The sequence below is a fragment of the Cydia amplana genome, chromosome 2, assembly GCF_948474715.1.
Source record: "Cydia amplana chromosome 2, ilCydAmpl1.1, whole genome shotgun sequence".
Lineage (NCBI taxonomy): Eukaryota > Metazoa > Arthropoda > Insecta > Lepidoptera > Tortricidae > Cydia > Cydia amplana.
The window spans coordinates 14406740-14433460 of NC_086070.1; the positions used below are offsets into that span (position 1 = coordinate 14406740).

At 40.4% G+C, this 26721-nt stretch overlaps 1 protein-coding gene across 1 annotated transcript; it reads left to right on the forward strand.

Annotated features, from left to right (window-relative positions):
• LOC134656338 (cell adhesion molecule Dscam2-like) lies at positions 1 to 24810 on the forward strand (the record flags this gene model as incomplete). Its single annotated transcript, XM_063511859.1, has 29 exons — positions 1 to 102; positions 515 to 600; positions 1792 to 1943; positions 2084 to 2174; positions 2530 to 2899; positions 3777 to 3912; positions 4428 to 4547; positions 5956 to 6132; positions 7865 to 8009; positions 8561 to 8709; positions 9465 to 9630; positions 9852 to 9991; positions 10539 to 10685; positions 11033 to 11123; positions 11204 to 11286; positions 11769 to 11897; positions 12671 to 12823; positions 13124 to 13253; positions 13862 to 14022; positions 14437 to 14616; positions 15572 to 15766; positions 16553 to 16747; positions 19190 to 19347; positions 20600 to 20768; positions 20937 to 21054; positions 21470 to 21669; positions 23189 to 23296; positions 24149 to 24226; positions 24635 to 24810. Coding segments are annotated over 29 exons (4158 nt in total), but the record flags the coding sequence as incomplete, so codon positions are not given.
• Between the last annotated feature and the right edge of the window lie 1911 nt (positions 24811 to 26721).

Here is a 26721-nt window from a genome sequence, read left to right on the forward strand (position 1 = left end):
TCAGGTCTTGACAGAAGAAAACGAGTTTACCGCAGTCTATCTGATGGTCAGGTGATCATCACACAACATTTCACAGAGAGAACTGTCACTCCTGGCGGTGATGTAAGTACCTATACATAATTAAATTCAGCCTATACACAAACATCCCACTGTTGGGCACAGACAGACCTCTCATGCACGAGAGATTGGGCTATACTATACTCCCCACGCTGGCCCAAAGCGGGTTGGGGACTTCACATAGATGTTTTAACTTGTTCGCGGTTGTCATGTTTGTTATTTAGGTACCGCAAAGTTAGTGGTAAATAGCAAATTGTATTCCCTACATAAGTACCGAAAAGCTAATTGGTCCAATCCAGGATTCGAACACACGACTGAAAGTCGGATGCCTGAACCACTCGGCTACGACTCGACCGCTATTAGTGAAGTTTGGTATCACAAATACGTAAAAATCGTGAAAGTTTATATCAAGATTTGATTAACTACCTATAAAAAATTTTTTTTTTATTAACTCCAGATCAGCATGCAATGCTCAGCCACAGGAGACAGACCGCCTCAATTCACCTGGGAGCGAGATGGGGTCGTAGTCACCACTGATGCGAGGTAAGATTAGGTAGAGGTTCCCTGACAAATACTATCTAACTCTCTTCAAATAAAGAGTAAATAAATATTATAGGTGATTACTTAAACACTATAATATTGAGCTTTAATTAGGCACTGTCGTCACTTAAGGCCAGGGCCGAATCTAGGGTAGAGCGAGTGGAGCGGCCGCTCTAGGCGCCGGATGGCAAGGGGGGCGCCAAAATGGCAAAAGAGAAAAAAAAAATTTAAAAGACGCGAGTGGGGCGAGGGGCGCTTGAAAACTCGCTCTAGGCGCCAAAACCCGATTTCGCTCTATCCTGATCAAGGACTCGGGCCGGCACTGCTTAAGGCTTCTATAGACCTTGCAACAAATGCCATGCGATTTATAATTTCATCAACAACGTGACGTTTCGAGAGGCCATTATGAAACTCACGCTGGAACGGTCCGGGTCCGAGTGCGAGCCCAGGCGTTCAGTTTTCTATAGAAATCATCACCAATCAACCGTCATACAAAACGAAGAGACGGAAGCCTCGGCCAGGCCAGAGCGCCTACCGCGAACCACGTTCGACGTTTTGCCTCTCTGTCGCACTTGTAAATTCGTACGTAAGTGTGACAGGGAGGTAACACGTCGAACGTGGTTCGCGGTAGGCCCTCAGGACCCGGACCGTTCTAGTGTGAATCATCCTATTATTCGCTGATCAATAATAATGTATTATATACATTTAGTTGTAATGTAAGTATATGTATGTATGTATAAACTCTTTATTACAAATACAAAACATAGAACACAAGTATATGGCACAGGATAGGCAGTACAAAGGCGAACTTATCCCTTACAAAAATACTTACATTTGCTTACTATAAGACTGCTATCCAAGTAGGTAATCTAATTCAAGTCACATTCTATCAAAATATACTTTTACAGTACATATATGGGACTACTTTTCCGCACTAGTGCGTAAAATAGCACTTTTCGTGCGTATGTCGAAACTTTAAAGTGCCATATGTACTGTAAAACGTTGTTCGATACACGTGCGAATAGGTAATTCGCAACTCGTGTCGATTTAAAACACTCCCTTCGGTCGTGTTTTAATTTATCGCCACTCGTTTCGAATTTCCTCTTTTTCGCACTTGTATCGAAAATAACTATTCTCATCGTAAGTCAGCTGGCCTATCTCAGGCTATTATGTACCATACGTTTAACCTTCCAGGTATTCACTAGGTCAGCTGATGACCTCCGACAACTCGGTGGTTGCCCAGTTGAACATAACACGGGTGCGCGTGGAGGACGGCGGGCTGTACTCCTGCATCGCTTCGGAGGGCGACCATTCCGCCATCCACGAGAACCGACTGGACGTTTACGGTAAGATCTGACCCCTGTTTGGGTCACCCCACACTCTTCTACACAGACTCGTGATCACCGATTCACCACACATTTATAAAGCGCTTTTTACAACTTCTAAAAGTAATAAAGTTAATCAATATAATGTTATCTTTTTACAGGTCCTCCGTACATAAGAGTCCTACCTCCGATCAAAGTTCAGAGCGGTGAATCAATCAACTTGAGGTGTCCTTTTTACGGATATCCTATCAGGTAAGGTGTGGCTTTTTTATATTGTAGGTACTACAGCCAGGATCAAAAGTAGCAGATCAGACTACGCGTCAAAAGTAATCTACCTTTCTCTTATATCTTAACAAAAAGAGTTATGTCTCATGTCTCTATGTGTAGACTTTTAGAGATACTTTTGAACGCGAAACATAGAGATTTGTTGGGAAAAGTATTCCAGGGTGGCAGAAACATTTGGCGCGTTGATTCACCCGTCGCTACTATATTGATGCTGTTTGAGATTTTATTATTGAAACTATTAATATTGTAACCGTTAATACGTTATATTAGTAAGAAGGCGGTAAAAATAACACCTTACAAATTATAGGTAATAATTTTACAGTAAAATCGACTGGGAGTACAAGGGCAAGACAATCAATTCCAACCCATTTCACTCGCGATACAAACGCGACCGGAAACGAAAAAGAAACGCGCCAACAGTTAACATTAACGGAGTTTTAACCCTCACAGAGGTTTCCAAAGAGGAAAATGGCGCCGTGTTCACTTGCATAGTCACCAGTCCTTCTGGAGAGATGGCTCGGAGAGCTTTCGAAATACAAGTCATCGAAGCTCCGGTGCTAGACGATTTGCTACTAGGGAATAATTTACAGGAGGGCCAGATTGTTAATGTGTATTGCAATGTCAGGAGTGGTGACCTACCAATACACTTTGAATGGTTAAAAGATGGAAAGAGGATACCCAGTGGTTTAAAGGTAATGTAACATTTTTAATAATTTAAGCTTATTGCTCTAACCTACCTATACCTCTACTTTCTAGTTACGAGCTCGATATGCACTAGATTTTTTTGTATACCTCTACTTATTTGATCCAAACGATACCGGGATATCTTCTAGCGTGTTTAACGGTAATTTTTTTAAAGCGCTGGTTGCATAGCGGTAAGAGCGTGCGACTTTTATTTTAATCCGGAGGTCGCGAGTTCAAACTCCGGCTCGTACTAATGAGTTTTTCGGAACTTATGTACGACATATCATTTGATATTTACCAGTTGCTTTTGGGTGAAGGAAAACATCGTGAAGAAACCGGACTAATCCCAATAAGACCTTAGGTTCCAAGGTGGCAGATAGCCACGTTCTACTTGTTCACTGCTAAGCTACGCTGGTAGCGTTGTTGTACCTTGTAGCATATTTTTCCCGGTAGCGCTATGAAAAGAAAATGCGCATATCAATAACAATTTTTTAAAGTTCGAAATTTGCTCTATTTACAGTTTACAGACCTGTGAACCATCACACTTGTGTGATGTGCAGGTTTCTGAGGAGTTTTTGTAGCTCACTTTAGTGTTACCGAGCTATTGAAAACTCCGAAACCTAATACATAGTGAAGAGTGCTACGCTACCGTAACCTGTAGTACCCTTACAAAACAAACTCTGAACGCAGAACTTAGAAACTCCAGACCGTTCTCTGTCTGCGCGGTCGCTATTAAAGTGAAAGTTGTAGACACACATGGTGCAGAGTACATATTTATATCACGATACGTGTGTGTCGTTCAATAAAAACCTTAACTATAAGTATGTATTCGTTTTTCATTTTACTTCATTCCAAAAACGATTAATCAGTTAGATAACATTTTAGGTAGTAGAACGAAGTTCTGAGCTCTTCAGTGCCTTGGTAATCAAGAAGGTATCTCTAGAACACTGTGGAGTGTACACCTGTGTCGCCTCTAACCACGTCGCTAAGGTTAACAGATCTACGGAACTTTATATTAAAGGTAAGTTTTGAATCTTAAGAACCAGAAGTCAAATATATAGTACTCGATTGTGTCAAAAAGAAGCAAAATGACATATTTACGGCGAGGGCGTATATTGAATCCTAAACGAAGCGAAGGATTCTATAATAGAATCCCAAGAGTAACGAGGAATTCTAAAATAGAATCCTGAACGTAGCAGTGAGGGATTCAAGTGTGTTTACGCCCAAGTTAGAAATAATTTTGCTACAATGTGACACATAGGTACTGCTTTTCACATCACATCACCCATGCAAAATTTAAAAATAATATTTAAGCTATATATAACCTAAATATTATTCAAAAAACATAACAATAGTGTACTGGACTATAAAAGTGTTATTTTGATCCCTCTTAAAATAGCAGGTAAGAAGAACATTTTTCCGAATAGGTGATGTTAAAAAAACTCCTTTTTAGAAATACTTAAGTAGATTGATTAAATTCGGAATTCGTCAGTCACAGACGTATTTACGAGTAGGACCTATCTATTCCATTTCCAGTGGCCCCAAAATGGCTGGAAGAGCCGTCCAACTCGTCGCTCCTCCTGGGCCGGAGGGGAGCCGTCTCGTGCAGCGCCAGCGGCTACCCGCAGCCTCAGGTGCACTGGATGAAGAAGGACGGTACGTATTTTTTTTTCACACTGACTGATGGTATGGAAAGGATCAGCTGGACTGAAAGGAAGACGAATGGAGAAATCCTGAGTATGATAGGAGAAAAGCGATGCTTACTAAATACAATAAGATATAGATGAGGCATGATGGTAGGACACCTGATACGGCATGACGACTTTTTCCTAAACATCTTGGAAGGCAGGATTGAAAAGACAAGAGAAGAAGGGAAACCTAGAATAACTTATCTCAGCCAAATAAAAAAGAATGCGTCGTAATATGAGGACGCACGGAAAAGACTGGCACAAGAAAGAAATGACTGGCGATTACTCCACCAACAAGAGCAAAGTCTTAAGTTATGATGATGATGATGGTTTTCTTGCGAGTCTCACGTACTACACGCTTTTTTTCTTGTAAAACTTAAGTAGGTACATACAGTCGCCATCAGATATATCGGAGCTTACAAATAGCTATCTGAACAAGACTAATAAAATTGTCAAGGCGCTAGAGTGCTTGTTCAGATATTTTTGGGCACCTTGGGATCTTCGATTTATATTATACGATTTGCTTCTGCTCTAATATGCATTCTTTTTTTGCGGTTTTTAAAGACTAACTTTCATTTTTATAACCGCGAATGATAATAAGCTGATGATAGGGAAGTTTGTGATTGATGATGAATTGGCGAGGAGTTCATATTTTCACTACCGTTGGTTTACCCAATTTCATACAGTCAATTATCTTTTAACATACGTCACTGCTTCATATATTAGGTATGTGTTACTATTTGATTAAAATTAAAAAATAGAACTGATAAAACGCGGCAACGCAGCGAGCGTGATGGGCACCTTTGCGTCAGGGACAGCCCGAGACGGGTTTTAGTAAGTAGTTATTTTTTATATTTTTAGTTTGTATTTATATTTAAGTTTTTGCAATAAATTTTGTTTACTGATAAAAGTATATATTAATATTAAATATATTAAAAACGGGTCACTCACGTATTTTAAGTCGAAAAACGCTCGACATGTTTCACTCCGTACCGAGTAGTATCATCAGGAGCTTGGGTTTACGGTGACGGACCGGCGCAGACTGCGGGCCGCAGCTCTCCGCGCCCGATGACTCGGCGCAGGCGCCGGCGGCGGCAGGGGGGGCGAGAAACTACCCTCATTTATGGCATTATTGTCAAACGACGGGTTGCACACAACACTCACTACGTCACTCGCTAATGGTTCGTCCACACTGTCCACCGACGTAGTACCCAAAACAGTTTTCCAGCTTGTAGGCACTGACCAACCACAATCACGGTTTTTCGACTTAAAATACGTGAGTGACCCGTTTTTAATAAATAAATAATAATAATAATAATAATAATATGTCTGTGTCTCACGGAAGTTTTGTTATTAGCATATATTAATGTTCCCAGCTCTTCTTGGCACGTGGCAGCCAGTCCTCGAGCTCGCCGGCGGCGGGATCCTCAGCCTGCCCAACGGGACCCTCGTGATAGAGGAGGTGTCCTTGGCTGACGAGGGCCTCTACTCGTGTAACGTCGAAAACGGCGTGGGGCAGCCTCTCAGCAAGTCTGTGTGGATGAGTGTCAACAGTAAGTCACCACTCAGTAAATAAATATAATAACTAAATAAAAAAAATTGGGGGATATCTTACACAGCCCTACAAAAACAACCTAGCCCCAAAATAAGCAAAGCTTGTACTATGGATGCTAGGCGACGATATACATACTTATACAGTGTGGAAAGATAAGTCGGGCCCTGGAGGGAAACTACCTTAAATCCTTAAGCTGGCTCATTTTACTTAAAGGAGACATTCCTTTATTTTTAAAAAGAAACAAAACTGCATTCAAAGATTTTCTAAAACTCGCTTGCCTCGCCCGGGACTCGAACCAACTAAAAATTCCAAAAAATAAAAACTCGCAATTTTATTCTACTAGTCGATACAGTTAATGTTAATGAAAACATTTCTCCAAGAAACATTAGGTCTTAAACTCGTCTGTCGTACAAAATATCCATAAAATGTAATATTTAGTACTCAAGATTCTTTTAGACAAGCCAAATTGAAGAAAAATGGAAAAATACTTTGAATGCAGTTTTGTTTCTTTTTAAAAATAAAGGAATGTCTCCATTAAGTAAAATGACCCAGCTTAAGGATTTAAGGTAGTTTCCCTCCAGGGCCCGACTTATCTTTCCACACTGTATAGATAAATACATACTTATATACATAGAAAACATCCATGACTCCGGAACAAATATTAGTGTTCATCACACAAATAAATGCCCTTACCGGGATTCGGGAACCCAGGACCATCGGCTTAGCAGGCAGGGTCACTACCCACTAGGCCAGACCGGCCGTCAAATAGTAAATTGTAGTAGTTAGTCGGTAGTAAATTTTAACTCATTGCTAGGCCTATATTTATAACTCACGGGTGGATGAGTGTTAATAGTTAGATATCAATTAATAATAAAGGGCAATCGCACCAAACGGGATTGTTACGCCCTTTAGGGTCCTAGCTAAATTGGTTGTTCCATACTTACCCTATGGAATGTCCAATTTAGCTAGAATCCTAAATGGCGTAACAATCACGGAGCATGACTGTATTACGCGAGCTACAAAAGTGTATGGCCACCTATAAATATGAATGAATTCCATTCATAGTTTTTCAATGCAATTTTGCAGCGCGCTGTAGGTACATATCTATCTGTAGACTTGCGCTAATTAGCGATAAGTGATTTTTTAAATTTACCTATCCATAAAATAATCTTTTACGCCTGTACTCTACAGCAGGGATGTAACGGATGTGGTTTTATCGGAACCGAAAGCGGAACCAGATGTTTTAAATTTAGTTTATCGGAACCAGAAACGGAATCGCAACCGAAAACGGAACCGGAACCAGAACCGGAGCCTGAGTCAGTACTATCAGTAGGTATACAATACACAACACAACACATACGAATAGGTACTTTAAATTCGAAAACATGGATAAACCAGAACATCTAATTACTGCAGCACGTGGCAAGCGGGGCTATGAGCGAATGACTGGTATAAACCTGTTTGTTTTTGATGTACACCGCTCATGTCCCGGTGCCACGCTAAGCATTGACATCTGACATCCGATATAACTTCCGTTTCAAAAGTAACGGAACCGGAACAGAAACGGATGTGTAATACCAAACGAAAGTTCCGACTTAACGGAAACGGAAACGGAGCTCTGTAACATCCCTGCTCTACAGTTGGTAGGTAAATACTTACGACTACCTATAGGTTTACGAACCATCTTCCACAAAACACGTGTTAGTGAAACCTTAATTTTAATTTTACAGAACCCGTTCACTTTGAATCATCGACAGCCAACGTGACGTCACGGTTAGGGCACCCGGTAAATTTGGCATGCAAACCACTCGGCGATGACCCAATCAGGGTTACCTGGACCCACAACGGGAATGTCATCGATTTTAGACATCACAGGTACCACCGTCTGTTAAGAAAAGTAATGAAAAATCCCCTAGTTCTTATGGCCACCTCTTGCGTCCATCATCAGATCAGCAATGGTACCATAATATTACATTGTCACCCAACTTATATTATGTTTAACCCCTGGAGCGCCCCAGAATTACCGTAGTATGGAACTCCTATACTAGTTACTAGCACACGTGTCTTGTTAGGGCGCTCCACGGGTTAATTTAGCTTGCAAGATTTGACCCGAATATACATACATTGTACAATACATACAAACATTGCAAGTAAAATAAAAGCTTGTAAAAACAGACGATTTTTTTTTCTGTTTTCCTGAACGTTCTTTGCGAGTTTTGGCCGAAAGGGGTTATAGGTAACGTAATATTGTATAACGTTGCACTGTGTAATTTTAGCCTGTGCTAGCCTGCATTGAATATTGTAATAGATCCATTTATAAGTATTAGGTACCTCTTGCAATAAATCCAGGTAAGGTGACTGAATTGCTACGTAGTGACCAATAACTATAGCAGTCAACGGTTGAGCCCTATGAATGTATTTTCCAGGTCAAAACTGACTGAGACCAAAACCACACTGGGCATTGTTAGCACAATCAGTATCCAATATTCCGAGGCGATGGACGGCGGCCTGTACCAGTGTCGAGCGAGCAACCCCTTCGGCGCTGCAAGCTTCGCTGTACATCTCACCATTTTAGGTAGGTCACCTAGTTACCTACCAACCGATGTTAGGCAATACAGTGAGAATCAATACAATTTTACCCAGTGGGTGTAGCTACATATTTACTTATATACTTATTAACTAACAGTATATATTATAATATTCACTTAAGCTGTAGGGGCATAACTCAATGATAAATTGTTTAATTTTCATTACTCATACTTTTGTAAATAGATACGACGAGTATGTAACTTTACAATCCAAATGTACCTAAGTACCTCATTACGCGGTTACTCTACTAGGTACTAAGTAGTACACTTTATTTAGTTTTTGAAAAGGTTAAACATTTTGACATCACTCTCATATCCACTTCATAGCCGTGGGGCTGTCCATAAATAATACGTCATCTATTTTTGACGATTTTTGATTTTTGACGATTTCGAATGACCCCGTTTTCTCCTACGTCAAGCTACCATCATTCGATGTCCAGACCCGCCCCCCTAATTTGAAATGACTTAATTTATGAGCCCCCGTGTCATATTTTTGAATCTAAAACTTTCGCCCTATGTGACTGTTTGTATTAGTAAAGTCGCCAGGGGAGAAGGGTAGAGGGGTTAGCTGCATCTCTGGAGACCGAATATTACATACACAATATCCCTCTCCTCCCCTCCATTAGGCCATCGGCGATATCAACTTCCCCCCTCTGCTCCATCGGCTGACGACGCTCTTGACTATACATAGAACTAGTTACAGGCTTGATTTCCAGGATTATATTTGTAACCACACCCACAGAGCCTCCCACGCCGCCGTCCGACCTCCGCGTGGAGTCTGTCTCGTCGCGCGTCGCGCTCGTGTCGTGGCGCGACCCGCGGACGTCACACGCACAGTACTACTCCGTACAACATGTGCCGCAGCACTACAATGTTTGGGAGCACGCGGTCACCATCAACGTCTCTAGGTAAGGTAATCTTCAAACTAAGACTAATTGGTGCTAGAGCTACACGACTTCCTACATTATGTGGTGACTCTGGTTGTCAATTGCTTACTTTATAATAAAACTCTTATTTACTCTCTTCTAAATGAAGGTCACTGGTCTTCGTAAATAATACAAATGTGAGCCATAAATATAGTATCACGTACCTTACTTAAATAACCAACTTCGCGTATACTTGTTTTCAGAAAAGACACAGATCTCCGGCAAAGCTTGGAGCTGCAGAACCTGAGGCCGGCCACTGCGTACGGCGTCCGAGTGGCCACCGGCAACCAAGTCGGCGTCAGTCTGTTCACCGCCCCCGTGCACTTCACCACACACGAAGAGGGTAAACCGTCGACTGTCACGTTTATAGGCCCGGCCCTCTCCATATTTAAAAACCAGTAGGGCGCAGGAGGGGCGCGACAGTATGAAAAAATGAAAATGAAAAATGAAAAAATCGTTTATTGGTCACAGTGATTATTGTGTAACAAATTGAGAAAGGGTTGGGACCTCCTAGTAAGTATATCAATACTTGTGACAGTATCTCGCCCGCGACTAGCGACTACCCCCATCCCTCTCTTATTAATACATTTAGAAAAAGACGGGTGGTGTATCTATAATTGTCATACATAGCTAGGACCTAATACGCATTCGTTATTGCATAAAAAACCGTGCGTAAAGTATTATTAGTATTACTAACGAAAGTGCAATTTGCACTTTTTCACCTTGTGGTATATGTATGTGTGTGCGTGCGATTTTAGTTACATTGCGGACCATTGAGGTTACAACAATTCAGCCGACCGATCAAATAACGCAATATAATGAAACTCGCATGCGAGTTCTCGCACCGTCTAAAATCTAAATGAGCCCTAAGTATTTTCTTAAATATTCAGCTCCATCCTCACCCCCGAACAACGTGCAAGCAGAACAGACTGATAATCCCGGAGAGCTGCGAGCTTCCTGGATGCCTCCGCTGAAGGAGACCCACCACGGGCTTATAGTGGGGTATCACGTCAAGGCGGTGCCGCAGGGCAGCTCAGGTGAGAAACCATCGTGCCACTTGGCATCATATTTACAAATAATAGTCTCATATATGGAGGCGTTTTAGAATTAGACCTAATTGAGGATGCCTTTTGGTTTTTTACTTAACATCTTGTTCAACAATCGTCCAATTCTTTACACCGGATGATAGAGGCCATGCTCTGAATTAATTATGTCATTGTATGTCTAGATTTAAAGCCCGTGCGCGGTGGGAGGTCCTCTTGTGGATCTTGTGGCCTAATTCGACATATTAAACTTGGAACGGACACTTCACAGTAAGGGATTTGTGTACTGCACGCTCTCTTCGTCATATTGATTTATTTAATGCTTCCTGCGTTCTTTTCAGTATCGGACATCAATGAGTCACGGACAGTCAAGGTTTTACATCAATCAGGAAAACAAGAAACTTTACTAAGTGGACTCTTAAAGAACACTAGGTAATAAGTAATAATGTTCTATAACTCCAAAATACAGAAATACACTGGCTTATTACATATGTGTATCATTATTTTACCAGGTATGCCGTGTCAATAGCAGCCTTCACCAGTGCGGGATCAGGACCTTTTTCAATACCCGTATTTCAAGATACCAGGGAAGGAGGTAAAACCCAGTAATGTTTCTAAGTGAGCTTAAAACCCCAAAGATTATAATGGTTCCAACAATGATTTACTTATAACTCAAGATAGGTTATAGGCGTTCCAAAATTGAAGCGCTGAACTTGTGACAAATTGGACAAGTTTCCTTTAGTCGCGGCTGGACAAGCGAGGAATGTGCAGCACACCGAAAGAGAAAGGGTCGACCTTATGTTTAACAACGAGTGTGACAAAGATGGATGGAATGAGAAAATTAATCAAAAATACCTAAGAGATTTCTTCATAGGCACAGAAATAAATATGGAAGTATTTTTTGTGCTCCTCAAGTATGAGTATAACCTATATATGGTTATATAATATCATTGGGTTCCAATTGTTTTTGATAACGCTGTAAATTGGGTCAAATAAAAAAAAACTTGAACACATTGAGTGTTTATTCTCATTGCTAAGGGTACAAGAAATGGAAGGTGGTATGTTTGCATGTTGTAGCGCCGGAGCAAGCGCCGCTGGCTGTGGAATGCACGGCGGTGTCGCCGACGTCACTGCGTGTGGGTTGGCAACCCCTGCAGGCCGGCGCCAGCTCGCTCGTCGGTTACTCTGTGCTCTACGCGGCAGAGGGTACGACCACTGTACATACTTAATTACCACACGTATTAATACGGACGTACTTAGTTCTGATATATACAGGGTGATTCTTGAGACGTGAGCAGGACTAAGCCAAGACAATCAGTAAATGTAAAAGAATCGTTCACCATAATATTTAAGTAAAACAATCACGCTTTTTCATGTTATACTTTTTGGTAAGGACAAATTTAATTATCTACAATCATGGATACCCTACAACATTTAATTAACAAAGATAAAACCTTTTTAACCGTTATGACAGCACTTTGAGTATGAAGAAAATAAATGTCACACTTGAGTGAGATACGATTTTTCAAAAGTAACCAGACAGAATGACATTCAATTTGGCACTTGTTATGGATAAAACAAAGAGGGTCACCATAAATGTCGTAAATAAATTAAAACTTATTTTTTAAACAGAATAAAATAAATTAAAGTTAATCTCGCATACTGGTACGAAACACTTGTTTATAACTTACTGTATGCGTAGGTTTGATCCTGCTTACGTCTCCTGAATCATCCTGTATATAGCACGTCACTTATGATTATGATACCACGCATTAGTTAGATATATCATATCATTTTACGCATAATTTTGTAAGTAAGTAAAATATAATGTAGGTATCTAGCCTAGCTCACCAATGTTAATTGTCTCGTCTATTACAGACCATATACCAGACACTTAGTACCCTGTACTTACCCTTTTTATTCATACCAAATGAGTATCAAATACAGACATTTAACAGAGAACGTATAATAATTTTCAGAAGACGCATGGCATAACCAAACGTCGCTCCACACAGAGATATACCTGCAGGGCCTGCTCAAGTACTCCAACTATACCGTCAAAGTGGCCGGTTTCTCCAACTACGGGGCAGGACCTTTCTCCTACCCGATCGTTTGTGCTACTTTACAGGATGGTAAGTACTTGTGTAGTGTAGCTATGTTAGCACTTTATTAGTATCCCTAAATGATCTTGCTTTGGCACCTAGGTACATCTTTCCTACCGTAAGCACTCGGGAACGTGCCCCGCTCTCACTGAGACTACAGATGTTTTTTATGTTACCTACATTTTTAAGGTTTGATTTGGTTATGATACGACCTTAACATGACTCCAAGTGCATTTCGCCGTCACCGATCAGTGTGAGCAAGCGTCAAAGTCAGCCTTTTTCATTTGCCTTATTATTATTAAAGCAAGCTGATGTTCAGTTTTCTTCCAGTGCCCGACCCGCCAGCTGACATCAAAGTACTAGTGCTGTCGGGCTCCTCCCTGCTCGTCAGTTGGAAGAGACCGGAACATTCCAATGGAATACTGCTATATTATACAGTTTACGTCAAACCCACTTCCAGGTAAGATATTTTATATATTATATACGTACAATGGACAATACCATGGTACACCTTGAATTTTATTTTAAAATTGTACCTATTATTTTATTATTAATCACACTAAAGTTTCTGATAACAACTTTATCTACTTAACCACCAAAGAGTTCATGTAACGCAAAGTTTAGATAGTACCTAACTATCAAATCAAAACTCACTCGCAGACTCATTCATCATCATCATCATCATTAGTGGTTATGGCCCAGTGATATAGTACCGGCAAAAGGTACCTTATGGCACTTGGCGCTTACGTCGCATAGCGCCGCAATAATAATAGCGCGCGGCGGCGGAGCGGCATTAATAATAGCGTAAGCGCCAACGGCCATAAGGTACCTTTACCCGTGGGACGTCACATATCACTACATAGTACAAAACAAAGTCGCTTCCCGCTGTCTGTCTGTCTGTATGTATGCTTAGATCTTTAAAACTACGCAACGAATTTTGATGCGGTTTTTTTAAAAGATAGAGTGATTCAAGAGGAAGATTTATGTATAATTTGTTAACCAGTGCGAAGCCGGGGCGGGTCGCTAGTTTAATATAAAAGGACAGTTGACATACGCAATCACTTGTAGCAACGGCCCCCCTCAAAGTTACCGCGTGGAGGAGGGCCGCACCAGCGCCGAGGTCAAGGAGCTGGCCGCGGGACGCAGCTACGAGGCGTGGGTCACCGCCACCACCCGCGCCGGCGAGGGCGCGCCCTGTCGCCGCGTATCACACACCCCCTCGTCTAGGGGTATGTAACCTGGGAACTGTTGGCAACGTGTTATCTAACTGGGGTACCATTAGGTTAGTTTAATCGTCATCGCTCTAAAACTTTCTACTTCGTCTTGAGCTAGAGTACAACCACTGGTAATAATATAACCCCCCCTCCCTCACAATGGTAATAATATTATTCAAATCGCACGAGTGGAACCGGAGCAGCTGACAACTTTCAATATATATTTGCGAGATACTGAACGATTCGTAAGGCGTAATCTAATTTTAATTATAGGATATGAATTCGATCTGGATTAGATGTATCGGATCGGTCAGTGTCAAAAGTGGCGTTTTTGGTTGAAGAGATGTTACTTCCATATCAAATCCAGATCGAATTCATACCCTATTATTAAAATTAGAATACGCTTGTAAGATCTTGATGTGTTTTCAGTGGTAGCGGGCGTGGCATCCCTCGGCGGCACCGTGTCGGTGGGAGTGGGCAGCTCGCTGCTGCTGGTGTGCCAGTGCGTGGGCGTGCCGCCGCCGCGCACCGTGTGGTACCACAAGCACAACATCATCACGCACCACCCGCGCTTCACCAGGAACCATGACGATAGCCTGCTCATCAACAGTAAGAACTGTTTAATATCAGTGGGAGTGGGCAGCTCGCTGCTGCTGGTGTGCCAGTGCGTGGGCGTGCCGCCGCCGCGCACCGTGTGGTACCACAAGCACAACATCATCACGCACCACCCGCGCTTCACCAGGAACCATGACGATAGCCTGCTCATCAACAGTAAGAACTGTTTAATATCAGTGGGAGTGGGCAGCTCGCTGCTGCTGGTGTGCCAGTGCGTGGGTGTGCCGCCGCCGCGCACCGTGTGGTACCACAAGCACAACATCATCACGCACCACCCGCGCTTCACCAGGAACCATGACGATAGCCTGCTCATCAACAGTAAGAACTGTTTAATATCAGTGGGAGTGGGCAGCTCGCTGCTGCTGGTGTGCCAGTGCGTGGGCGTGCCGCCGCCGGGCACCGTGTGGTACCACAAGCACAACATCATCACGCACCACGCGCGCTTCACCAGGAACCATGACGATAGCCTGCTCATCAACAGTAAGAAATTAACATTATTAATACCGTCCTGTCTGCTGTTGCGCATGTCTACGTGTAGTAAAATATGTAATAAATAACATTTTGTTTGACAACAAGACAAGTTGTCCACTAGGAATTCCCTAGTAATAGATATTTTATTTGAAAAAAATTACAAGATTATTAACAGACGAACAATATCGACACAGCGATACAGGTATAAGGGTATCTTATCTCGATTCTCCAGGGCATTTACTTAGTTTAAAATTGTTTAAATTTTATACTATACTTAACCAAAATTCAGTTACCTATGACAGCCCGTTTTATCGAGACTTGAGACTATGAGTCCTATGACCCTACGGATAACAATAATAATTATATATTATGTGGCTCGAATAATGCAATTAATATACCTAGCGAAATAAAAATATCGAAAATTATCCGAATTTTAAGTCAGTCCAGAAGCTATTTAACATTTATCTCGTTTCGTCAGACATAGACCCGTCTCTCGGCGGCAACTACACCTGCCTGGCGAAGAACCTGTACGGCTCGGACTCGGTGGAGTACTCGGTGGTGGTGCTGCCTCTGCCCGAGGCCCCGGTGCTGCGCGCCACGCCGCACAAGCACTCGATACTCGTGGAGTGGGAGCAGCCCTACTACTCGCACAACAAGACCAGCCAGAAGATTAGTAAGTGTTAAGGGTTCTTTATTGTTAATGATTATGTTGTTACGTACGAGTGTTACTTGTATGCATGGGCACTTGGTGTTGTATGTATAGGTTCTTTTTTTCGATGTGGCGCGCGCACAGCTCTTGTGAGCAAGGACCCCGCTAAAAGGATACGGGCGAGCCTTGCTCATATGCATATCTGTCGCCAGTTTTCCCTTAGTCGCCTTATACGACACCCACGGGACGAGATGGGGTGGTGCTATTCTTTTCTGATGCCGGCACCACACGGCACTGTATGTATAGGTTACATCGCATACCTAAATGATGATCGCTAACGAAGTGAACATTAGAAAGTGTTGAAACGGCAAATGTTGTTAGATCAAATGGGAAAAAATCTAGACAAAATATGTATTATGTAGGTATGTATATGAACGTACAGTTAGCATAAAATAGTGACGGCTGATTGTAATACACCTTGGTTACCATAGAAATACGGATGTACCTAATTATATATTCCATCACCATTTTGGCCGTCACTATACGTTATGTTTGATGCCGACCGTACGAGCTCATGTCCCAACTCGGCTACTATGTACTACCTACCTACACGCCTACTAGTTTTATTCTTTAGTTTTTGAGAAAACCAACAGCCATACAGAGTTTTTCTTAAGCTAATTTACACTCTATATTAGTATGGCCATTTACAGGCTTCTTTTTAGGTTACACAGGGTAACTTTTACTGTAGGCACCTATAGAAAACATCACTATAGTCTTCTTCTTTTTCTTATTCTAATATTCTTTTCGCAGGTTATAGTCTAACTTGGAAAGTGGCCAACGGGCCGTGGCAAGAGGCCTGGCCGGCGGCACGGCCCAATTTGTCGGTACAGAAGCATACATTGACGGGTCTCAAGTGTGGCACTAAGTACTCCGTCAGGATCACGGCCACTAACAAAGTGGGGACATCCCAACCGGCGTATCTGGACGTGAGCACCCTTGGGGGAGGTGAGTCCGTTTTTAGTTTTTTTTTTACATATTACAGCCAGCGACTGTCTTTTAACTTCAATGATAGGCAAAGTCTCGTGGCAGGTGGCCGGCGGCGCGGTCTTACCTATCCAGGCCATTGACATATACAGGGTGGAAAGATAAGTCGGGCCCTGGAGGGAAACTACCTTAAATCCTTAAGCTGGCTCATTTTACTTAAAGGAGACATTCCTTTATTTTTTAAAAGAAACAAAACTGCATTCAAAGCCATTTGATTTTGTGGATCACAATGTACTCTTAAAAAAGTTGAATTGTTATGGTGTTCGCGGTCCGGCGGAGAATTGGATAAAGTGTTACTTGTCTAACCGTGTACAGGTTACACAAATAACCAAATTAAATGAAGTAACAAATACAATGGAAGATTTTGTTTCTGCAAAAAGAGTAAATAACGTCGGAGTACCACAGGGCAGTATTTTAGGACCCCTATTGTTTATTATTTACATAAATGATCTGCCTCGTGCAATCCAACATCCTACAGTTATGTTTGCCGATGACACAACCATCATAGTAGAAAGTCAAAATGTAGAAAATTATAATGATATAGTGAATAACGTTTCAGAAGAAACCTTAGAATGGCTAACAAGAAATAACCTAACTCTAAATACTGATAAAACTAAATATATTTACTTTCATACCAGGCAGGGGAAAGATCTAAAGCTTAATATAAAATGTAATGGGAAACCAATAGAGAAAGTAGGGTGTCAAAATTTCTTGGGTCTTTATGTGGACGAGTACTGCGAATGGAAAGAGCAAGTTAAGGCAGTCTGCAACAAAATTAATAAATTTGTATTTGCAGTAAAAAAAATTAGACTTGTAACATCACATAAAACTGCCCTGTCAGTTTATCACGGATACGTGTGTTCTGCTCTCAGATATGGAATTGTATTGTGGGGCAACTCAACTGACATATCAAAGGTTTTCATAGCTCAAAAGCGCTGCATAAGAGCGATATTCGGATAAAAGCCTTTAGACTCATGTAGACCTATATTTAAACAACACAGGATTCTAACGCTCACATGTTTATACATTCTGGAGGCATGCACTTTTGTAAAAAAACACATGGAATTGTTTCTGATTAAAGACAATAATAATAAGCGAACAATTACACAAAAACCTTTGAACATGCCAGTAGCAAATTTGAGCCTATTTAAAAATAATTCCTATTATATGCTAAGCAAAATTTATAATATAGTGCCGAAATCTATTACTAGTTTAGTTGGACATAAATTTTATATAAATCTTAAGACATGGTTAATTGAAGAAAGTTACTATTCATTAAATGATTTTTTTAATAAAAATAACTCATAGAAATTGACATATTCATTACGTATTCTGACATTTAGTATTAATTAGTGGTCAATATGGCTCAATTGCTTACAAGAAATACTATATTATTTATTATTGCTTTATTTCTATCATTTATATAAATTTAGATTTAATAATAGCCAAATTATTAATGTATTTAAATTCATGTTTTTCTTGCACTCAACTCTTAGATAGGTATATTAATTGTATATAAGCTTGTGTACATATTGCAAGAGATTTTATAGATATATATAAGGTGTATATTTTGCATGCTGCAATTCAGCTAAATGTGTGATACTTTGCAATTTGTAATATTTAAGACCTTTTGTTAACCACATTTAACGCAAATAAAGCTTTACTTTACTTTACTTTACTTACTTTACTAAAGATTTTCTAAAACTCGCTTGCCTCGCCCGGGGCTCGAACCGACTAAAAATTCGAAAAAATAAAAACTCGCAATTTTATTCTACTAGTCGATACAGTTAATGTTAATGATAACATTTCTCCAAGAAACATTAGGTCTTACACTCGTCTGTCGTACAAAATATCCATAAAATCTAATATTTTGTACTCAAGATTTTTTTAGACAAGCCAAATTGAAGAAAAAAAGAAAAATACTTTGAATGCAGTTTTGTTTCTTATGTCTCATTTTACTTAAAGGAATGTCTCCTTTAAGTAAAATGAGCCAGCTTAAGGATTTAAGGTAGTTTCCCTCCAGGGCCCGACTTATCTTTCCACCCTGTATATCTAGGGACTGGCTTTACGGGCAATAATAATGAGGCATGACAGGGGCCAGTACAGCGGTGTGAAACCGCTACAACGCGATTGGTTGATGAGTTCGCATCACGCGCGCGATTGGTTGACGAGTTCGCATTACGCGCGCTATTGGTCGCAACTAGTTGCGTTAGACTGTACGATTGACTGGAATTCGTGAGTAACACCTCTGAACTAGTACCATTTTTAGTGCCCCATTAGCCCGACCTTAGATATATACGTCAATGATCCAGGCAGTGCAGAGGCTTGCCTTGCAACCTATCCGAGTCGAGTAAGATCGTTATCTGCACACTTGTAGCTAACAGAAACGGTGGTCGTCCTCAGTGCCGATCCCGCCGGCGAGCAGCGAGTGGTTGTGGAGCAACAGCACGCACCTGTACGTGCAGCGCGCGGGCTGGGACGACGGCGCGTGCCCGCTGCGCGCGTTCGAGGTGCAGCACCGCCCGCTCGGCGCGCGCGCCTGGAGGACCGCGCAGACACAGGTAGACTGTGATTGGGTTTATTGAAAAAGTTTTTCACATTATTAATTATGAATACACAGGGTGGATTTTCTTTTTGGGTCAGTGAGGGCAGCTATCAGATCCCGTACAGCTACGCGAAATTGGTCTTAGAAGACCTTCCCTCGCGCGGGAGGAAATTGCCGGTTACAGATTTTGGAAAAAACATACAGGGTGTGAGAAAAAGGTCATTTTTGACAAACTTTTTTTTTATGCCAATCGATCCCATTCCTATTGAGGATCAAAATCTTGTATGGAACCAAAAAAAAATCCGGCTAGAAAAGCCACAAATCGAGGAAAACTTTTCCCATACATTTTGTATGAAAATGAAAACTTTTATTTTTCACAAGCTATTTTTGTATGCCAATAACTACGGCCAGGGAAACAACGCCTAAAGCGTATCCAAATCTAAACGAACTAGTGCCAGCACCAGCTCATGCTAGTGAGTCAAGCCATACTTGAGCGTTATCCACATTTCCCAGTTAACCTAATAAGGCGTTTGATAGACACGTTTTCTAACATAGCGCCGCTATACTTTTACTCAACCTCGTATCTGCAATACTCATTTGATGACAAAAACACCCGTATTCCGAATGAAAGAAAAGCGACATTTACATCAAATGATTGTTGCAGATATGAGGTTGAGTAAGTACAGCGACGATAGGTATAATAATGTTGTAGTAACTGGCATCCTTTTATAAATATATAAATTGCCCTAACCATTCACGCAATCATGTTTCGGTTGACGTAACTTATTCGGTGGCTTCCTCTTTCCTTCCTGTTACGTACCTACTAAATTTTTACTTGGTAGGATTTAGAGAAATAAAATTAATTAAATGTTTCTGATATTGGTATACCTACCTAATTAAATTAGCTACATAATACCTATTCAGGAAACAAAAGGAACGCTTTATGTGTTGGTAACAAGTATAGGTATCGGCCCCCAAGGCCATCGGCAAGAGGAAAGTGAAAACGGTTGAACCGCTCAAAGGTGTATCCCCGTTTATCTATTTGTAGAATCGCGAAGCTGAATTGTTGTAGTAATCCATAGCAGTTAAAACGCGCAGTTGTTTTAAGTGATAACCGTTAAATGCGTTCCGTTGATCGCATGCGTTCTGCGCTGCGTTTATCGCATGTCTTTAGAGATAACTCTTAATCGTCTGCTTGACCATGCTCATAGAAAAAAGGTAACGCACACCGTTTACCCACAATGATACTTGCGTAATGATCCCCTCAGAGTTACACGGACCTTTCATCGTGGAGCTCGTACGAGTCGGGGCGCAGCGGGTCGTTCGCCATCGGGGACCTGACGCCTGGCACCTGGTACCAGGTCCGCGTCACCGCCACCAACGAGGCTGGCAGCGTCACCACGATATACGCCTATGCTACTAAGAATGAGGATGGCAGTAAGTGATGACTTTGCTCTGGAGGCCTTTTCGAACTTTCAGATTTTCACAATCGAATTTTTCGTTATGTACCTAAGAACCGTCGCGTACTTGGTTACCTATACGTATTTATTTAGCTGACTGTGATAGTAAGATAATTATTATGTAAATTATTTCCTTCTTTTTCAGGCGAAGTCGGCCCGCCATCAGAATTTTTAGACTTGAATATGATCGTCATCATCTGCAGCTCGATTTTACTGCTCATTTGTCTTCTCAGCTGTGTTTATATACTGGTCAGGAGACAAAGGTAAGAATTATCATCTGCCTGGAACGTGACTCAGTGAAAACTCAATATGTAGGATGGTAGGTACCTATGGTTATTTACAAGTTGGTCACACTAATTGCCAGCAATTATTAGAAATATTTATTTATATAGGTATATTTATTTTTCGAAAGATTAGACTAGTCCAGGACCGGGATAAGTGGTGTACCTACACGAAGAGAGGCATATGCTCAGCAGTGAGCGACTGAAGGCTCAAATGATGATTATTTATTTTTAATATCATAATTTTTCTTTCATTATTTACATGTTTAAGAGAATGTAATCCAACAAATGATGTACAGATGTACCTACCTATTTAGAAATATTGTTTCGAAGATTTGCCTAGTACCTAGGTATATTTATTTGCAAATATTGCAACATGAATTTTTCGTAATTTTAGAAGCGGCAATCTAACAGAGTACCGCGACTCGATAACCGTGGACAACAAGTCAGAGAGCGGCAACCTGACCGCCAACACGTCGCACACCAACCTCGCCAACATGGCCAACGTCGGCAACCTGTCCAGCAAGGAGAACGCCATCAACGCGCAGAACAGGATTTACAGCGCGCCCATACATATGAGGAACAATAGCAAGCATGGTAAAATTTGCCGTCCTTCTAACAACCTCAGTTTCATCCCTCACACATTATAGCAACTTTAGAAAAGTATTGACAAAATCGTTTTTGCGAAAGCTAGCTATACTTCGTTTTTTTTAGGATTAGAAATTTAGTAATAGTACATTATTGCAGAGGCCGGGAAAGGGCAATTCGTGGATGAGTTTCGATTTTGGCGGACGACGCGTAGCGGAGTCCGACAAAGAAGACGAATCCACGAATTGCTATTCCTGCCGAGGCATATATAGTGCTTTTCTCCAAAACATGCGAGGAAATAAAGTAAAATAATAATTATTTAAGCATCGAGCATCACTCAAATCGAAACTTCACATCAAAAACGTCAAAAACAATTTAAAAGTTTTAATTTATTTTTAAAAGTTAAAGGCACAAACTTATTCTGCCATTCAGTACCATTCAATATTCGTTCATTGAAAATATAGTTGGTCAAACCAAATTGTCAGTAAATAAGAACAAAAAAAACTATACTCATCCTTTTCTTTTGGGTTCTAGTACTGGTGTAAGACAAAGATAGTACGATTCTCTCTGTCTATGTCAAACTATAATAAAATTGTGCAATATAAGCTTTATGAACACGGATGAGATCCTTAAAAAAATATAAAAATAATCTTTGATTTTATTAAGCAGTATTCGCACGATCATACACGAGCACAACGGTCTTGTAAGAACGAGACATGTAAGGTCGTTTATATTACTATCTCACTCTATCCTATAGCTTGAAATGATAGCTGATCGGGTCGTGTAGACGCGGCCCGCAGCTATAATAATTGGCTGTTTGCGTTTTTTATTTAAAAAAAAGTAAAAAACACTACAGTAATAAGTTATTACTGTAGTGTTTTTTTACTTCCCGTCCGCTAGAACAGGACAGCGATAGTTTTATTTTTTTTAATTAGAGTTTGACAATAAAGAAGTACTTCCGGTACTATTTTTGCTACAATAAGGTGAACATTTCCGAGCATATTGGAGAAAACAATCTTGATGTGTCTTTTAATTGAAAAACACATTTTAAAAATAAATTACGGTAAATATGTAACAATTGTGAATCTAATACGATCTTTTATAGTCTTCTGCTTTCATAAGTAATAGTTATTGATTTTTAAAAAGTGTTTTTCAATTAAAAGACACATCAAGATTGTTTACCAAATTTCTAATCCTAAAAAAAACGAAGTATAGTAGCTACCTAGTGAAAGTCGAACCAAATGGGAAATTATGCTATACTATGTAAAAAAAATTAAAACCCTTTATGAGGCACAGGAGAATATATTTCCCACTTGTTTTTGAACTTTATTTCAAACTAATAGAGTTCCATTTCGCATAATTTCTGACACCCTAATAACTTAGTTTAAGTGATGGTTAACAATTATTTTAAGTGATGATTGAGTGATGGTTAACAACAATTATTATAAGTAATGGCGCAGTTTAAGTGATGGTTGACTGCCTTATAACTTAGTTTAAGTGATGGTTAACAATTATTTCAATATTTCAGAGCTATACGAGATCAGTCCGTACGCGCAGTTCGCGGTGGGCTTCCGTACGTTCGGGCACGTCGACAACCAGGACCTGCCCGGCCGCCCCAAGCACCGTTTCGACACAGGTCAGTCAGGTACCTATCTAGTTTACTGATGTGCCTAAGGAAACTTTACAAAATTGCGAAATGTTTCGGAAATTTAACGTAGGAAAAATTCGGAAAACTTCTTACATTATTGTGTGAGAATTGAAACTTTCCAATTTTAAATTTATGAGAGAGGTTCCTCAGGGGTGACGAAATAACAATGCCGTGTAGGTTAAAAATCAGTCTATTGTATCACCAACACAATAAATACAATAATCCGTACACTCACAAGTTAGTCGTACACACAATTTGGGGTTTTAAACCCAATAATCACTTAATCTATTAGTTTTACATTAATTAATTAACAAGTTTTCGAGAGCGCGATACAAGTGTGTCGATCGACAAGACAGAACGCACTCGCCATGCTGTTCCGCGGGAGCGGGACGACAACACTACGTCTAACGTTAGAGCGAGATAGATAGTTATAGCTTCCGCTCTACTCCGTATAGCGCGCCGGGAGTTGGCCACGAGAGGCGCGCGCGGGTAATTTAATTGACGACTGACCGTTGGTGTCGTTTACGCGGTTTGCTATAAATTTAAATTTCCTAGATTTCCTAGTGAAAGTTTCATGAAATTTCCGAGAGTTTATAGAATTTTATGGAAACTTTCCGCAACTTGCACATCTGTAATCTAGTTACACACATTTACGAAGGAATAATTTATTTACATCACGGGAAAATATTGTTTTGGACATACTTACAAACTTTTATATTTATATTATTAGTGGGATGAGTCACATTTTTCTCGCTAACGTAGTAAATATTTACTGAATCTAATGTGACCTTTAAAAAGCGGCCAGACTTGATATGCCTTAAAGAGATATTTTAATTTCAGAAACCAGTTTTCAAGTGTGCTCAGAGTCTGAGGATAGTGATAGTATATCAAAATCCACACTCAAGAGCGTGCCGAGAAGTAAGTTTAACTTAATATTTAATACACATACAACTAGCGACCTGCCCCGGTTTCGCACGGGTAGTAATTATACACTTTAACCTTCCTCAAGAACCACTCTCTAGGTATTTAATTGATAAGTGAAAACCGCATAAACATCCGTTCAGTAGTTTTTTAGTTTATCGCGAAGATACAGACGCGACGGGGGACTTTGTTTTATAGGGTGTAGTGATTTATATACCTACCTGTATAAACTTAACTCATAACTTTAAACTTAAAGCCTGGAAGACGAAACACACCACGACGGTCACTCTTTCTCTCAACTAAGTACCTATATTCAATTAGACCGACAGAGATGAAGGATGTTTCAGATCAGCTCCACTTAACACGGTTTCAAGATATTAACTCCAATAAATTGTTTCCTTTCAGAAGCATGTCGGCAACCACACCACAGATAACTAGACAAGGAAGAATTATCTTTTTAAAATGGTAAAGGAATAAGATTCCATGGACCATTACCAAGGTGCCAACGTTCTGTAGCATTGTTACGTTGAAACTTTCATTCGAATTTCAAGGAAAACGAATTGTCATCGAAACCACACTGCCCTTAATTATACTACTAACTTCTTGTTATAGTTAAAAAATCATTATTTAGCAAAACTGGCACGTTTTAAACATGAGCAAAAGTGTTATTTAAAGCTTTGACAAAGTCTAATACATTCATCAATATTATTTTTACTCGAGATTTGCATAACCAATTGTTTTGAGAAATAAACAAAACCTTCTTCATGTAGGAATCAATGTGATATCTGGATTATTTTCCCGCGGTATACCTACTGGAGGATTAGGTAGGTACTTTTCTTTCACTTGTTTTGATATTAGTGCGATTTCACAATGTTATTACCACATAAAATCTATACAAACTAACTAAAATCTAAATGAAAATACCTGAAACACATTTTAATAGACCCAATATCATCGGCGAAACAAAATCCCACAGACTTCGCTGGTTCGGTCACCTATTAAGAATTGGAGAGGACGGGGCTGCCAAGAGGGCGTATAGTTTGTAGCTTTCTAGTAGAGCCCGAAGGCTTATCCTATTGTCTATTGTTCAGTAAAACCGCACGTGCTACTTACCTGCAAAAAAGGGTCTTCATTATTCTATTTGGCACCTGAGCGCGGGCTAGTCCAACGCTCAAAAAACCAGTGTAGGTGCGCTCTCCGATAACGTGCCTTTGTTACGCATCTCGATGACACATTTTAGACTGGTTCTGTAGCGTCCGACTCGCCGGCACTCAGTAACCGAAGTACCGATTTTTTATGCAGGTGGTTGTGGCACGTGGCACGAGCGGTTTTTCTTAACAATAGACAATAGGATTAGCCTTCGGGGTCTATTAGAAAGCTACAAACTATACCTGGGAAGACCGACTGGTGGCCGCCCGGTAGGTCGGCCCAGATACTTACCGCTGGGGAGACAGCATGGTAGCGGATCTGCGCAGTCAAACCGATAATTGGCAGGAAACGGCGCAGGATCTGGAAAAGTGGTATGCTCTCGTTTCGGAAGCCAATGTCCTTTTTGGGTCGCTGAGCCATATTAGTTAGTTAGTTAATTACATTCTAATAGAATTCCATAATAAAGTCCCATGCTTTGTTTGGTTACCTACCTACCTATATAATAGCCGTAAAGAAAGGTTAGGTATAACTTTTAACTACACATTTAAAAAAATGTGAAACCACAGGCAATTTTATTTCGTAAGTAATAAAAGTGCCTGTGGTTTCTGCCGGTTAAATGAGTAGGTACCTAATATCTACCTACTAATCCATCCACTAACTTGTTGCGCAACGGGTTCCCCATTACGTCAATAGGATTCATTCTAATTAACCACGAAGTTAATTCATTGTACGAGAACGATCGTGTCCAGCGACTTGTATAACAATTATGTAGACTAAAAGAAATAAGTAGTGAAATGTCTTTATTTTTCGCATTAGATATTGATCGCGAGTTCTTTGAACAAGGTACCTACAGCTTATATAGTACCTACCTAAACATTAATTTTGAAAGTTCACGTTTAAGACAATCTCAACGATTTAATTAATAAAATATACTTTACTTTATACGCAATTTTTTTAGGTTTCCTTTTTTAAAATTAGGTACCTATATTTAACCAAAAATACATAGGTAGTTACATTTATTTACCGTAGGACATATTTATTACAGACCCCGCAGACCGGCAATCAATTACCTACCAAGAATTAGCACATACCAATAAATTAATTAGCAGCTACCTACCGGATATAAGGTAGGTACTTACCTACTTTAATTCAAACCATTTTCAACTAGCACAAAGTTCCATTTTTTTTTGTTTCGTTTCATTTTTATACACTTATTGATTTAAAATCTACGGCTAACTTTTCTTTTGTCTTATGACGAGCTGTATGAGGATTTATATGTATAACTAGTACATGCCTGCCTAAGTACTACACGTGAGTTGACGTGAGTGAAAATCTAGTACACT